The 16,721-nt window shown below is 35.8% G+C and overlaps 1 protein-coding gene across 1 annotated transcript; it reads left to right on the top strand.

The window, feature by feature from the left end:
* The first annotated feature begins 206 nt into the window (after window positions 1-206).
* LOC149079071 (uncharacterized) lies at window positions 207-15,928 on the top strand. Its single transcript, XM_089240533.1, has 3 exons — window positions 207-1,124; window positions 5,704-6,087; window positions 14,143-15,928. Exons 1-2 carry the CDS (start codon window positions 769-771, stop codon window positions 6,059-6,061), a joined length of 714 nt encoding a protein of 237 aa, XP_089096659.1. The 5' UTR covers window positions 207-768; the 3' UTR covers window positions 6,062-6,087; window positions 14,143-15,928.
* The last annotated feature ends 793 nt before the right edge of the window (window positions 15,929-16,721 follow it).

Here is a 16,721-nt window from a genome sequence, read left to right as displayed (position 1 = left end):
ATATATTTTTTTTTATTTTTCAAGTCTAAATTTTTTTTTTTACAACCCTTAATAATATTTTTTCGCCCTCTTCCTTCGTGTCGTTTTGTTCGGGGGAATCTCATTGGTTGGCTGCTGTCCTTCTCCCCAAATTTTGTTTCTCCTAACGGGATAGGATAAGAAAAACTATATCTTTCTGTGATCTTCTTCGTCTTCTCTTCTTCTTCACCTCTTATTCCCATTTTGTCGCTAAAGCCGCCCCCGTCCCACTCTCCCCTTTTACCACAACCAAAAACGTAAAAATATTCAAGCGCCTGGGGCGAAATTTTCTTTCATATCATCATACATCCCCTGGACTTGTGTTTATGTTTGGATCCTTCCTCTTTGAGAGACGTTGATGAAAGAAAGAATGTCGTTGAGAATGAAACATATTCTAGAATATTCGGTAGCGATTGAGAAGAAATACATTCCTTAATGAATCTGCATACAATTAATGACGATCTGTCTCACGAGTTTTCAATTTCGGGGGATACACGTGATATATAGAGAAATACGAAACTTGATAGAATTTCCAGTAAAATTGAGAAATATAAGTCTCGTTTTTTATCCTGGAAGGAGATATAATTTGCGACATCAATATTGTGAATGAATCAGTATTAAAATCAAAACGACCAGCTTGTCTTCGGACAAAACTTTGACACCCACAGGATAACTCAATATTCCATATCCGTGTGGGAGTATTTATCGCTCATATTTATAATTTGGATTTCAAACTAAATCTATGCGAATATGTTATCTCCCGAGGTATCAGATACCAGTAGCGTTGAAATCAACAGGCCCGACACCAGAAGGAGTCCATCTCTAGAAGAAACAACGACCTCGTCATTATCCGACATATTGCAGGACAACAGGACAGATGATGCGACATCAGGACTGCTTCGAGTCGACCAAATGCACTCCGATGACGGGTTGAGTCTGGTTGGTGCGGCGTTGTGCTGTTTACCTTTCGATTCCGAAACCAAAAGACTGTTCTCATCGAGTATGGTGCGTCCGATGCAGAACAACCAGGATTTATCGGAACAACCACAACATCATCAGCGGCCCCAACTACAACAAGAGAAGAAACGAGGAAACTACAGATCCAAGTGAGTATGCTCTATAGTAAATTCGATTTGTATTCAGCCTAATCTAAGGCAACTTGAACTAGTTTTATTATGGCTGCAAGGTAATCTCATTAAATGGTGTACTGTATCACAAGTCACGGTGAATGTGATAAATTCAGTTATTATACATAATCACCGATCATTTCAGTTAATTTGATAAATATTGTGAATTAATCACATTTACCAATGATTATGTGTAATCCCCAGTGCTCGATTTTCTACCTTCTTCACATTCATTTCAGTTTAATTTAATTTTATGGCGAAATGTGTGTAGTGTACGTATCAGGTACGGGCAAAAATTATAATTCTGCATGATTTCTTACATTTTTCATCAAACTTCACTTGGGAATTATGCACAACCACCGGTAAAAGTGATGAATGTGAGGTTTATCAAACTTATCGAGACGATTGTTGATTATGCTTAATAACCGCCGACTATGCATAATTACTTAATAATCATATTTACCGTAATATGTGCAATACAATAGTAGATGGCTCTCCAACAGGCAAGAGCCAATCGAAGGTCGTAAAAAAACTCTACCCATAAATAAACAAGTAGGACATTCTATGTTTTTCTTGATATTTGCACAATAACTGTCATAGCGTTTCTTGAATATTGCAATATTACCCGAACTGACAGTCGATTCAGACAGTATATTCTGTTTATTCTGTAAGTTATCCCGGTTCGAGCACGTGTGTTCCCTAACACTAACAAATTCCCTGGGCAGATCATACGGATCTCCTGGGAATACGTGAGGATCACGCTATATATAAAAAAAATAACCGCTGTATGCCTCTAGGAGCGGGACAGCAATATATATGATTGATATAAAAAAAATTCACACGTTCATCAGTCTAAGAAAAATATCGTTCGGCACAAAAATCGGAACGTATCTTGAATCAATCGATGTGGATGTTTTCAACTAGAGACATTTGAAGTTTAGAGTATCAAGCCGTCATGGACCCATTGCTAAAAAAACCTTAGTATCTTGAAGACTTTCATACAGAGCTCCTAAACTAGTGGTTCTCAAACTTTTATCACCCCCTTAACCAATTCATGCATTGTATGAGGCTTCCCAGAAAATAATTGAATAGATATTTTCACCTATCAAAGAACCACTTTAAAGCATAAATAGGCACACATATCCATATTTCCAGGTAGTTGCGACGCACACTTTGAGAAACACCACCCTACACCTTTTCGTTGCTCCGGAGAAAACAACTTTAAAGCTACAAATCTTTCATTGTATTACAATCACCGTAATCAAAGATGAACACACGTGTTGCTTCCAATGTATTATGTGTGGTTTCCCTATGGTAAGGAGAGAGAGGGGGGGGGGGAAAGTAAGTGACTTAAAATTCTTGGGAACCTTATGAACGACGATAAAGAACTTGCGATATTCTGGTTCAAATAGTTGATAATATCACAAGCAAAGTTATGTGTGTCACCTTATACACATTCTTTCAATCTCTCGAAATATATTGCACGGTATTTAATGAGTGTGATAAGAAGAACGTAAATTCTCTCTCTCTCTCTCTCTCTCAGATTCTGATCAATTAAAACTAAATTTTTTCAACATTTACAATGAATAATTATAATGGGTTTTTACATTATAATAGAATCTTTACTTATTCTTTTTACTTAATCTTTACTTAATCTTCCTTACTATGATATCGGAGCATCAGGGCATTCAGCAATTTCACAACTTTTGACGAGAAAGCATTTTCATACTCACCTATATATTTATTAACATACATATAACTATTTGAAATTTTTTTCTTTCGCTTGGTTCATATCACTAGTGATCTATCAGATATCATATCAAATATCTATCAGTTCATATCACTATTTCCGAATACAGAGAACTTGACAGCTATTGAAGGTTTTTGTTTATTTGAAAATATACAAAAATGGTCAGAAATTGAGAAAATTCATTAACTTTCCAAAGTACAATTTTACCTCGAGTTATAAAATTATTATCGTAAAGTTTCACCTCGACCATTTATTCTACGTAAATACAAAATAAATCCAACACAAAATATAAAAAATAGGAATATATATATATAAATACCATGAAGAAAAATAATAATAAATTTCTATAAGAAATAGAGCCTATTCGTAGAGCCTAAATACAGCAATCAATCCAGGAATAAAAGAAAATAAACTAATAGAAACTTAAAAAGGATCGTAATGATCATACACGAGTATATGTCATATATTCGTATAATCTATATACTCATGTATAACCATACTTACGTATGATGACACCATACATAAGTATGGTTGTCATCATCCAAATATGGGAAGCCCAAAGTAGAAGTGGATTTTTGATTGTATTATAATCCAAACTGCTTTTATTCAGCATAGAAAACACTGTACTGTATACAGTTGAATCCCGTTTTAACAAATACCGTTATAGCGAAAATCTCGTTTTAACGAACACTTTTTTAATCCCACAAACAAGTTTACATAGGAACAATGCTAGGTAACCTGGAATTCCTTTATAACGAAATTTCGTTTTAACGAAGTGATTCTTCCAGTCTCTTGGCGTTCGTTATAACGGGATTCGACTGTATATATCATGAAAATTGATTTTTATACAATCATTAATATTGTAGGGGATGTGGAACGGATCTCGAACAGATCCTCCTAAAATAATTATACAATGGAGAAAAAAAATTGCTTACAGCGATAGACATACACACATACAAGTTTTTCATGGCACAAGTAACTTCAGAAATGAAATAAACTCAAAACTCTAGGTAACACTGTTTGTCAGTAAACAGGTCATTATTATGAGGCCATTTAAATAAATGCTGAAAAGAATGGAAAAACTATGAAAAAATATTCGTAATGGAGAAAGTACGTGTTTTTAAAAAATGATGTTTGAACATCATTTTTAAAAATATCCTATAAGATAATTTAGTTTTGGCAGTTGCTGCATATTTGCTGTGAAAATGTACTTGATTTATCTTACAGCAGAAAACTTCTCAAATCAAGAAACCTTGAATATAGTTGACTTGATAATTTCTAGCAGGACAGTTTTAACGAATTTTTCTCAATCTTAAAAAATAATATCGATTATTTCTGTCACAACCCATAGACGGATTTATGTTTTTGCCGCCCTTCACCCATTCGACCACTCTTTCCACAAGTTTTTCACCCCAAGATATAACCTGCTTAACCCTCCCGCACCCTGTAATTATGCTTCTGTAGGCCTATCTAAGTCAATGTTTCTATTACTGACGTGTTTACACACTCGGTAGGCCACTCCTTCGGTCACTCACTGATGTGGTTCTTTATTCTATAGGTCATTCTTACGTTCACACACTCTCCAGGTCACTCTACTGCAGAAGGTTTTCAAAAAGTTTGATGCACGATAGATTTATAAGTATAAGCAGCGTTGTACTCCTGGGCCTCATGACGTTGTACTCACTGGCCCCTCGCTCATTTTGTCATTTGGTCACTCACACGTTTGCACACTGTCTAGGTCACACTTGTGGTCGCTCATACGCTTGCACACTGTCTAGGTCGCTCTTTTGGTATCTCAATGATCTGGCTTTCGCTCTATAGTATAGAACTTCGCCACTGAACTTATCCCATTGCCGAGATCTCTTTCATCCCAGCTTCGTGGCAGAGTCAGCCACACTATTCGCAGAGGCGCATTCATGATTTTACTTTTCTTTCCCTCTTCCTACTCTAATTTTCTTGACCACTAATTCCTGATATTTGCCTTCCCCTCTGAATTCACCGCCCTGGGCTTAGCTCTCCTGCAAATACGCCTCTGGGTACAATGCTGCTTATACTTGTAAATCTATCATGCATCAAAATTTTTGAAAAACTTCGACAGTAGAACCTCTTGATAACGGACATCCTTGGGACCGAAGATTTTGTCCTCTAACGAGGAGTGTCCGTTAATGGATAGTAAAATATATTGTTGTCTATATCGACGAAATTCAAAAAAAGTGTCCGTTAACAGCAAGTGTCCACTAACGGGGAATGACCGTTATCAGAGGCACCGACATGAAGGAAACATTGACGGGGGAGGGGGCTGAAAGTTGCTGGTCGTCCCGTATATGCGGGACTCAAGCGCGTACGCAGGAAAAGGGAGATGCATTGCATTATTTTTCAGAAATTATTGGGGGGGAGGGGTCTGAACACGGTGACTATTACCGTTATGGGAGGTTCTACTGTATTATCTTCAAACCTGAGGCAAAATTGACCATTAAAAAAAAATTTATTAATTGATTTGTGTTTATTGTATTTTAAAATTTCCTTTAAAAATAAAAAAAAAACTAATTACAATGAATTTGGGTCGATATCTTTACCAGGACCATTTGAGTTTAATGATTCTTCTTTTAAGTTGAATACTCAGGTACACGTATGTGTACCTCAAGTTTTAACTTGGAAAAAAAAATCGTTAAAAACCATTTCAAACCGTAAAAATGGGGTACACATTCTGGAGCGAAGAGGTTATGAAATTGAAACTATACACGGGGATGTAAGGAAAATAGACCTTCTCATCAACTTTCTCATTTATTCTATAATATTTGTCTCCAGGTGCGCAGGAGAAACGAGACTTCACCAGCGTCAACGCAGGAGATCGTACCATAATCTCGAAGAACTACACAATCAGAGGGTTCTGGCCAACGTCAGGGAAAGGCAAAGGACTCAGAGCCTGAACGACGCTTTCACGGCACTTCGCAAGATCATACCGACACTGCCGTCTGATAAACTGAGTAAAATACAGACTCTGAGGCTCGCGGCCAGGTACATCGATTTCTTGTACCACGTACTTCAGAGCGACGAGCAACAAGACATCAAGACGACGACCACGTCCTGCAGTTACCTGGCGCACGAAAAACTAAGCTATGCGTTCTCCGTTTGGCGGATGGAAGGCTCTTGGACCGGACACTGAAAATTATCTTTGGATGAAAGAAAAAGGTAGGCTTTGGATGTGAACACAATTTTCTTTTTGTTCCTAATATCACCTATAATCACATTATTTAGAGAAAAAAACAATAGGAAAAAGGAATCACATACACCGTCAGTGAATAACTAAGAAATTTCGCTTAGTTACCCACTTACAGGAGCGAATTTTTGTACTTTTATATCCCATATTCACGGTATCTCATCGAAAACAGCGCAAAATCTTTTGTTATTAATTTACATTGAATATTGAAGGATCAGACACACCACAGTTCACATTTCGGAGAGATACTGAAGTGTTCTAGACGGATGGATGTGTCCGGAAATTTATTAAATAATATGTAACGGCCGCCTCCGACAAAGGCAACGAAAGTCAATTGAACTTCAATTAATGATATTTAGTACCGAAATTACATTCGTAAGGGGCCGTTCAAGTATTACGTAAGCAAATTTTTAGCCATTTTTTACCCCACCCCCCCCCCCATTGTCAACAAAAGTCAGCAAAACGCTGACACCCCCCCCCCCTCCCCGTCAGAAAAATTTCGTCATCAGCTCTGCCGCTCTAACTCATATTTTCATAAAGGGTGGTTGATGACGTAAGCATTATCCAAACCCCCTTTCCCCCCCCTGTCATCAAAAGTCAGCAAATCGGGAACCCCCCCCCCCCCCACATCGATGATGACGTAATACTTGAACGGCCCCAAGCCAAAATCTTCATTGGCCGAAACGCGATTTCCCATAGGTTTCTTATGGAAAATCGTTCAATTTGTTCCAGATATTGTCCAAAATTTGAAGGGTAAGTTTTATAAAACACTAAAGAAGCACCATAAAAAAAAGACCCATGACTGAAACTGACTAGTCAGGGTTATGTGAAATTATCTATAATTGGATATATGCGAATTTACAAGATCAGAGAGAGAGGCTGAAGAAGATCTTTTCAATTACACTATGTATACAACCTAGCAACGGAAGAACGTGTATTCAGACAGTTTAGTTTGATGTCGCAAATCTTTCCGTGTGCACTGAAAACATTCAAGTCTAGGCATTCTATTTTTTTAATGCATTTTCTCTTAACTTAATCTTTTATTCTACACGAAATGGTTCAAAAACGTTGTAAAAAAGAAATGGAGATACATCTGGAAAATAATCATGAGGTGGACGTGAGTTAATTGGACTCTCGCGCTCACGACGCTGCTGTGTTATGTGAGCGTGTACATCCCTGTCAACGAAAATCTTCGTTAGGCCAAGATTACACAATAAAAGTTTAATAAAAGAGCTTTTACAAAACTTGAATAAAACAACCAATAAGCATATCGGTTACATTCGAGAGACTGTAACACCCAATAGGCTTAGTGGTTGCTTTTTTACCTTTTGTACAAGATCTTTCATCACATTTTTATTGGATAGCCTAATCCCGGTCTTTGTCGAATCCGTTATAGCGAATTATTCGTTAGGTTTGATGAGAAACATTTATATATATTATGGACTTTTTTTAAAATATTTATTTCAATATTTTTAGGCAATATTATTAGGCCGGGATTGCACTATTAAAGTTTGGTAAAAGCGCTTAAATAAAACTTTAAAAATGCAACCAATAAGCGTACCGGTTACATTCGATCTAATGTAACCAATAGGCTTATTAATTGTTTCAAGTTTTGTAAAAGATCTGTTATCAAACTTTTATAGTGTAATCCTGGATTTGGGCGATTTGTCTGTTGTGGTCTTTGTTTTCTCATTTTTATAACATTGAATCAAAAAACCTGTTTAGATACGGGCCTAGAAATTATATACACTATTACTCTAGTTTCACTTCATGACCAGGACTACACTATAAAAGTTCAATAAAATATCTTTTACAAAACTTCAAAAAAAACAACCAATAAGATTATTGGTCACATTTGCTCGAATCTAACCGACACGCTTATTCGATGAATTTTTCAAGTTTTATGAAATAACTTTTATCAAAATTTTATAGTGTAATGGCGGCTTAAAGTGCAAAAGTTATCACACAATACTCTCCTCTTTAACCATTTCTTTACAATGCTGAGGAACTTCGTAATGAATATTCGTGGGCATTAGAAACCTTGTGAATTCTAAGACTGATAAAAATCTTAGGTATTCACCTTTGAAAAAAAAAAAATGTGATTTAAGAAAAGTAAAGTATGAAAAAAAAAACTATTTTTCCTGCAAGTTTTTTTTTTTGTAACTTAAATACTGTAAGCAAATCTGTTTTGAATGTATTCTAAATTATTTCAACGATTCTCTTTTAACTCGAAAATAATTAAGCGTAGAAATCCTTTTCTGAGATAAGGAGCTACTGTACAGAATGCTCGAAATATATAAATGCACTTTTTTTAAAAAATCTTTTCACTGTCTTAAGTGCGACCGCCATCGAGAATAGAAGGCTAAATTGTCTCACAGTAGATTCAAGAGTCTAGAAAAAAAAAACAACACGCGGTTTTTTTTTTTCAATGAAAGCGAAAATATCTCGCTCAAGTCTGACTACTTGCTTTCTCTGTCGCACACACCCCAAGGCCACCCACGGTATCGTAACCTACAGTCGAGAACAACTGATTTCTTGTGAGATACCCCTTTAAAAAAAAACCATTGAGATGAGGAAGTCATAGAGAGGTGCTACATGAATAGGTATTAGAAGAGACAAGCGAGGCGACGACGACTGGAGTGGATATAAGGGTAGTGCCGAACCTAAAGAGACAGATAGAAAGACAGGGCTCAACCTCTCAGTAACATCATCAACCCTCCCAAGCGATGAGGTATGCATCCGCATCTGTACAACTGACATGAGCAGGTGGAATGGAAAAAGAAAAAGAGAGATTGAACCTGTACGTAACCCGTCTCTGCCCGTTGCGACATTTTCTCTTACTGTTCTTCTCTATTTTGAAGAAAGTCACAGTTGTTCGCGTTTACGTTTCTACACGGTCTGTAGGTTATCTGTTTGGAGCTTACGTACTCTAGTCATGACCTTACTTAAGAAAAAAGATGGAAGAAGAAGAAGCTCCATTCATCATATCTTTCTCGCATTCCAGACGCTCATTAAACCATGAGTGGAGCACACCTTCACTTTTCTTGTGTGTATTCTGTCTGGACTTTTTTTTTGTGACTCGGTAGACTGTACCTTCTTACATCGTTTCCCTTCTTTTTGTAGACATCCTCTTTCCGGTATCGTTACGATGTCACGATCACACAAAATAAAGCGATAAGCTCTTCTTATTCTCCCGGAAACTCTAGTTTTTCTTTCAGATCTAGCGTAAAATGGGGTTTTACCTTTTTTTTCTTGCTTGTGATGAACATGTTCAAAAGGGTATATAGGTGATACGTTCAAAAACAAAACGTTCAGCTTAGATATTGAACACGAAGTATCTTTTTTAATGGTCTTTTTCTGTCAGAAATCTCTTGCATTATCCGTACGTGTCGTACTAAGTTGGCGGAAAAGGCATGTGGGCTTTCTGAATGTGTATGCGGGAAAAACGATAAAAGAGTTAGAAACAAACCTAAAATAATCCTCTTTCCCTTGCGTAGAGATAGTAATAATAAATATTCGGATGGTTAAGCAATTCTTCAATCCCTTGACAATAACAAGATCTAGAACTACAATACCTACCGATATAATTACAATACCTACAGACGGACATAGACTTGATTGAGCGGGAGTGCAGAAAAGAGCTACGCGTGCTCTTGTGGGCACACAAGACTTGAGCTATAAAGAAAGACGATTTCTCGAATATGTTTATATTGGAGGAACGCAGGTGTGGTGGGGGATATGATCGAAGTTTTTAAAATTTTCAACGGGCTAGGATGGACTTGATGCACCATCAATCAACTGCTTCGATAAGGCATGAACGCAGATACGGGGGGGGGGGACATAGGGAGGGCATTGCACCCCATCGTCAAAGGTGGAGTAATAATGACCATGACCCCCCCCCCCCGACTTGAAGCTACATTAAGTTATGGTCTTTGTGTTTGCATTTTTATTTGTATAAGAAATACGATAAAATTTTCCTCACGATTAAATTAAATCCAAGTTTTCTACGACAGTAATTGCCAAAAGTTTTCGATATGCAGTGTTAATCAATACGCATCCAAGTATTTGATTCGATCAGCAAATAACTCAATTTTACTCTCCAAATTTCATTGAGTGAAAATACTCTTTCAAATTTTAGATAATACTGTACATTAGGGCCATAGAGATGACGTGAAATAGATTCCCCGCAGAGGCATGTGAATTTTTTTTTTCCGAAGTTCATCTCCTCTTGGAATCCGGTAGTTTATACGTTTGCATTAGGAACGAATGTTGCAGCATGTTTCCATTTAATAGAAATTCTCCTGAGGAATGTTTACGAGGTGCATGTACGTTTGTTTAAGTAGTAGTGGTAGTGTTTAAATTGGCATCATTAATTTTTATTACCAGGGAATTGCTTCAGGTTTAACGTAAATCGTTCCTAACTCGTATTTTTTATCAATTAATAATAATCAAATTGGTTTTTTTGTTTTTTTTTTGTGTAGCTGGTCACACCAGCTTTGCCTGAGATACATCACATTTGATCCGCGAACAATGAATTGAGCAATCATGTTATAAAAATATATAAATGTATATGGCAACATTATGAGAAAATGAAGAAAACGTGTTGAAAAAAAAAATTAAATTACAGCAAAGGTTCGTTATAACGACAGTTCACAATCACGAGGAAAGTTGTCGTTATAACGAACTTCTCGTTATAAGCGAATTTCCATTTTTTTTTCTTTTTGCTCTGCCAGGTTATAAAATTGTAGAAAATTGTTTCTTTACCTGCATTAAAACGTCTTTTAGATCGTTTCATTTTAATATCAATGAATGATCAGAAATCTAGTCATGATATTGATTTTTGGTCTTACAGCAATTAATTAGTTCTCCAAAACATTTTTTGCACAGAATTTCGTATTGCCAAAATGATTTAGTCGACCAACAAAACAATTAAAATTCTCAATCATTATATTACTGCTCATTTCCATTTTTTTTTTGCTGTATGAACTCGTCAACATTTTCCCACTTATCAAAAAGCTTTTTTAGCACGATTTTTCTTCAGTCATTCGGAAACGACTTTAAAATGTAAGCTCAGGTTTTGTGATCTCTTAGTCACTGGAAGAGACAATAGTAGAATGAAATCATCAGAGATAGCCATGTGTATAATGTAGAAGTCCAGAAATAGGAAGAAGTGATCAACGATTTGAGTTTTATTTGTCCATTCTTTGTTCGAAGTAGCTAAGAATAATTTTAATGAGGAGCACGTGCCATTATAAGAGTCATCATGTTCAATTCTTATAGTGAGAGAGGGAAAAACTAAATTTTTTTTGAAAATTCTTTTGATGTTATGGCAAGTGTAACCTAATTTTCAACTCCACTATAACCGAAAAGCTTTTGCATCTTTAACATTAGCTATTTGGTAATCATTTTCAAATCACTCGTTATAGCGAGATTCCCGTTATAAGCCGTGCTCGTTATATTTTACTTTTACTGTAATTGATCATTTCGTCAGCTTCAAGAAACCTAAAAACTTGTCATCTACTGAGTATTATTATAAAGTCCTTCCCCTAATCTCAGTTCATGCTAATTGTTTATTTTCATTTTCAATCATTTTTAATAGTAAAGTAACCGAACTAATTAAAAATTCTCATCCGGATAAAATATAAAGAGAGTGAGAAAGTTCGTATATAATATTCTCTCATTAGCCACGATGTTGTGTCTCTCCCCCTGAGGCGGCCTCAATATAATTAAGCTAACAAAGCTGAAATTTATGAACCGAGGCTATTTCTTTTTTTATAGCTCGAAAGACGTAGATGGTCCTTAAAAATCTTAGAGACAACCGTTTGCGGATGCGGCATTAAAAGCGGCTTCCTTCATATCATCAATGAGGCTTTTCTTTTTTCCACGCTGCCTCAAATTTCGCGCAAGTCACCAATGAAAGACTCTCAAAGAAGAGAGCGTCCATCATATATCCAGGCGAAATAAAATTATGTATAATTTCCTCTAACATCTATATAAACTGCCGCGTTAATAGAACTTGTTTTTCTGCATTTTAAAGAAATGTCTGGAAACATGGATATTCTGTAGAAAAGATTGAAATAGAAATTTCCCTCGTTTGACACACCCTGATTTTGAATATAGTGAATACACCTCGACTTACGAATTTTACGGGTAACGAAGTTTTTTTTTTTTTCGTGATTTTACTGCCTCGTCTAAAACGAATACAGATTCGGTTAACAAACAATTTAGTTAATATGGATGCTCGCGCTAACATAAAAAAATCTCGTCGTGAGCTGAATTTTAATGTCAATCATCATATCAGAATTGATGTCAGTCAAACCTGATTTACTCATATGTCCACCTCGGAATTTTTTTCCAAGTGTACCTGCAATTCTCTTTCTGAAAGTTTTTCAACCATTTCATGTAAAATGAGATATTCAACTAATAGAGGAAATGAATTTTTTTTAAAAAGGAGCCTATGTTTTCAGAATATGCATTCTTTCAATGCAAGACTCTCGGCTTCACACTGAACAGTCTGGGTAGTCTAGAACAGTGCTTCTTAACCTTTGGAAGCCCGCGGCTCGGTTTCATTTATTTTTGTGAGTGGAAGGCCCGGTCAAATACACGACTAATGGAAAATGAATGGGGGGGAAATGAAACGACAGATCAGTCGTGGCCCGGTGTGAATGATATCACGGCCGAGTATCGGGTCGCGTCCCGCCGGTTGAGAAACACTGATCTAGAAGCTTATCTTTTCCATCTGCACGTGGCAGACGAAGAAATAAGCTAATAATAATGATAAAATCACAAATGGATGGCGACACTTATGAACTTGGCTGGTGTAGTGATAAAGCTGATAACTAAGGCTTTAGTAGACTAAAGCTGATAACTAAGGCTTTAGTAGACTAAAGCTGATAACTAAGGCTTTAGTAAACTAAAGCTGATAACTAAGGCTTTAGTAGACTAAAGCTTGCTACTACTACTAAACCAGACATGTACCTCGTCCACTTCTAACGAATTGGTGCAAGTTGGAATATGTGTGTGCATATAATGAACCTTCCGTGAAGTTTGTTTCTGTGTTGTGCTGCCATCTGCAATCAAATTTTTAAACTATAATTTTTTCAACTCATAGTGAGTGAAGAGTAATGAATGAATAATTGCAACGTTGTATGCCTGTTGCTCTCTGCGGTGAGACTTTTTGACGGGTAGATCGGTTTGCAAGTAGACTAAAGCTGGTAACTAAGACTTTAGTAGACTAAAGGTGGTATTGATTCTGTGCATAGTGTAAAATAAGAAGATCTACACTATCTCATGTTCCTGCAAATTCTTATTTATACAGTTTTAAAGCTGTTATTTTTATAGCACTCTTTGGTGTTTTAAAAACTAATTTTTTAGTTTTGGGCAGTACCTGGAACGAATTAAACACTTTTCTATAGAAACCTAAGGGGGAATCGCGTTTCGGCTAGCAAACGTGATTACAGAACGATATTTATATCGTTCTAGAATTCACTTTGTTATATTTAAAAAATATAACAAATAAATGTATAAACTTTGAACAAGCCATGAATATCATAGTCATTCATTTAATTCATTCAATATTGGTTGGCTAGGGGTTATACAAAAGAATGCGTAAGATGAAATTCGATACAAGTAGTGTTTAACTTGATAAATAATATCAATAATCGTTTGATTGTCGATGTTATTGATCGGAAGGTCGTTCCAGTCCGTTATTGATTGAGGAAAGAAATTAAACGTAAAACTGTCAATAGGTGCAAAAACGATATTAAATTTTTGGGAATGGTTAAGTCTTAAAATTAATACCCAGAAAGTCTCTTCCTTTGACATCTTGAGACATTACGCTTAGTTTTCATAATCATTTATAACTGAAATTTTGAATAAAGGGGGGGGGGCCTCAAATTTTGAGCTAAGTTCTCGTGAGTGAGTATCTAAAATTAAGTTCGCATATAGTACTTATCTCAAGTTATAATCTCGTAACAAAAGTAAAGAAACTCTCTTTCTTTGTATTTATTCTTGCTTTTATTTTACAGAACCCTTCATGGAAAACAGATGTTTGTGCACGAATACGCAACGAACTGGATCTCGAAGCAAAACTGTTCACGTGCCATGCGATTGATTCACTCTGCCTATGGATATTCATATGCTGAAAAATGCGAAGAAAAAAAAAAGACTGTTGTTCATCCTCATGTGTATTGCACATAGGGAAAGCGTTTTGAAGACTTTCATCAAGTTTCTGAAACACGATTTTGATTCTCATATACTCGTAAATGTCATCTTGGTATCTTTCATATATATGCTCTGAGAATCGCTATTCGATTATATGTAACATTCATCGAACAGTTAAAACCCCTAAAATACTGATTCTCAAATAAAAAATAAAAAAGCACGAGTTCATATACTGTACCATCATATTCATCATTTCATGATCATTATTATCATCGCCCCCCCCCCCTTCACATCGCGCAGCAGGATCCCTAGGCTGGGATTTTTGACAGGCCAAACTTTTAAGAGCCCCTGTATAGTGAACTTATAGCGTGAAAAAATAAAACATTATGAGAATCGTCGCGGGCCTCCGGGCTGGAGAATCGTCAGCCCCACCTTTGTGGAGGCCATGATTATTATATGTACATGGTAATAAATCCCTTGACGAACGTATTTTTATTACATCTCTATTCTTCTAGAATCTTTTATTACTTCCGAAAAATACAGTATTTTTTTTTTCGTTGTAAAAATGTGATAGAAATAAATTTATATTTATATGAAAAGAGGTATGAAATAAAACAAAGTATCATTCATAGACATTTCTCATATTTTTTCCTTATGTTTCATCAAATCCCATAAGCATTTGATTTTTTTTTTACTTAAAATATAGTTTCATTTGTTCATTTTATTTTTGATATTCATTTAGTCGAGAAAATTCTATTCGTAATCTGTCGACCTCCGTTAATATTGGATTTAAAACATTATCTGCTCAACCGTAGTTTGTTTCCAAATCTCAACTTCTGTAAAAAAAAAACCTATGATTTCTCTATCCGTAGTACATACGGCACATATATGCTTCTAATGTCACACATTTTGTATTCTAGTTAATTACTAAATCTAAGTAGAGATTCTCTCTTTCTTAGCAGTGTTCTTCAACCTTCTTACGATCGCAGACCGGTGAAGAAATAGTTCAACAATTTTGCGGGTTGGCGGAAATAGGAGATATAATTAGCGGACTAGCAAAAAGTAAATAAATAATAGAAGTAACTTGAAGACCTACTGACGGCTAACACAGAAATGAAAACAAATATAGAGACGGTATAATATTTTATTTAAAATTATTCATAAGGTATCTGAATTGGAAGAAATTTTGAATTGGCCGAATTTATAAACATGAACTGGTTGGTCCGTGGACCAGCGGTTGAAGAACACTGGTCTTTGGAAAACTAAAAAGAAAGATATTCTCTCTTGTTATTGCTAAAAAGTTGTCGGAATAATAGAAGAACTCGTGAATTATTCATATTTGTGCGATATTTTCATTTCTAGATAATTCAATTCATTCATAATAAATTCCATTGTGCTTCAGTAATTGCTAAAATGTATATCGAATCATCTAAGAATTAGGAATTGAATTATTAAAATAATAAATGACAAATAACTCGTCCATATTTCACCGCTTTACAAACGTGATAATGATTTTTAGTTCCAGCAATTTCTTTTCTATACAATAGGTGAGTAAATTTTGTGGTCTTAAAATGTTTTATGTATGTATGTGCAGAGAGAATCTCCGCTTTGTAAGTTGTGATTGAATAAAGTAATATATGTTTATATAACCACATAGTTTCATGGAAAATCATTCATTCGAAAACAGAAATCATACTTAGGGGTCATTCAAATATTGCGTCAGCATTGATGGGGTGTTCCGATTTGCTGACTATTGATGACGGGGAGGGTTTGGATGATGCTTATGTCATCAATTACCCTTTATAAAAGTATGAAATATTCTTAATGGTATCTTACTCGGTGCGCAAAAATGAGAAAAACTTTTTGCTAGTTTGTGGGCACCTGAACTAACATTTTCAATATTGATAAGTCCCCTCAGAGCCACTTTAGTGATCTCTAAATGTTTCGCTTATGTGCTCTGGAACTGGACATTTTTCTATATCTGCATTGTTAGTAAAATCAGAAAATGCGCAAAAGTATTTATTCGCAGCGAACAGCTGTATTTAGATGCATTGCCCTCTAAAGAAGTTTACTGTATTGCACTTATGTTGTCTTACACAGAAGGTGGCAATACCAACAACTTCATCAATGCTTTCGATGATCATGTGGTGCAAAACATCGATGTTACTAGACGCCCTTGGAAGAATGAAAATAAGTGACGGGGTTAAAATTGAATTCAAGACGACTTTGTGCGAAATTCCGAAAATACCGTTGTAGCGATTTCAAAATCTCTCAAAAAAATATCGTTATAGAGAAATTTATCGAGTATCTTTGTAGCGTGGTCTTACTGTGTCTAGTCGGAAACGACGTTGGTAACGGGAGAACAACGATTTCCGGGATTTGTCCCGGTTTCGCAGGCCTCATCTGGTCACCCTACACTGAGGGCAATAAGGATCATGCAGCG

The sequence above is a fragment of the Pholcus phalangioides genome, unplaced genomic scaffold (assembly GCF_987345545.1).
Source record: "Pholcus phalangioides strain wild (caught in Gottingen) unplaced genomic scaffold, Ppha-v1.0 ptg000013l_1, whole genome shotgun sequence".
In the NCBI taxonomy this organism is placed as follows: domain Eukaryota; kingdom Metazoa; phylum Arthropoda; class Arachnida; order Araneae; family Pholcidae; genus Pholcus; species Pholcus phalangioides.
This window is presented reverse-complemented; position numbering and strand designations above follow the sequence as displayed.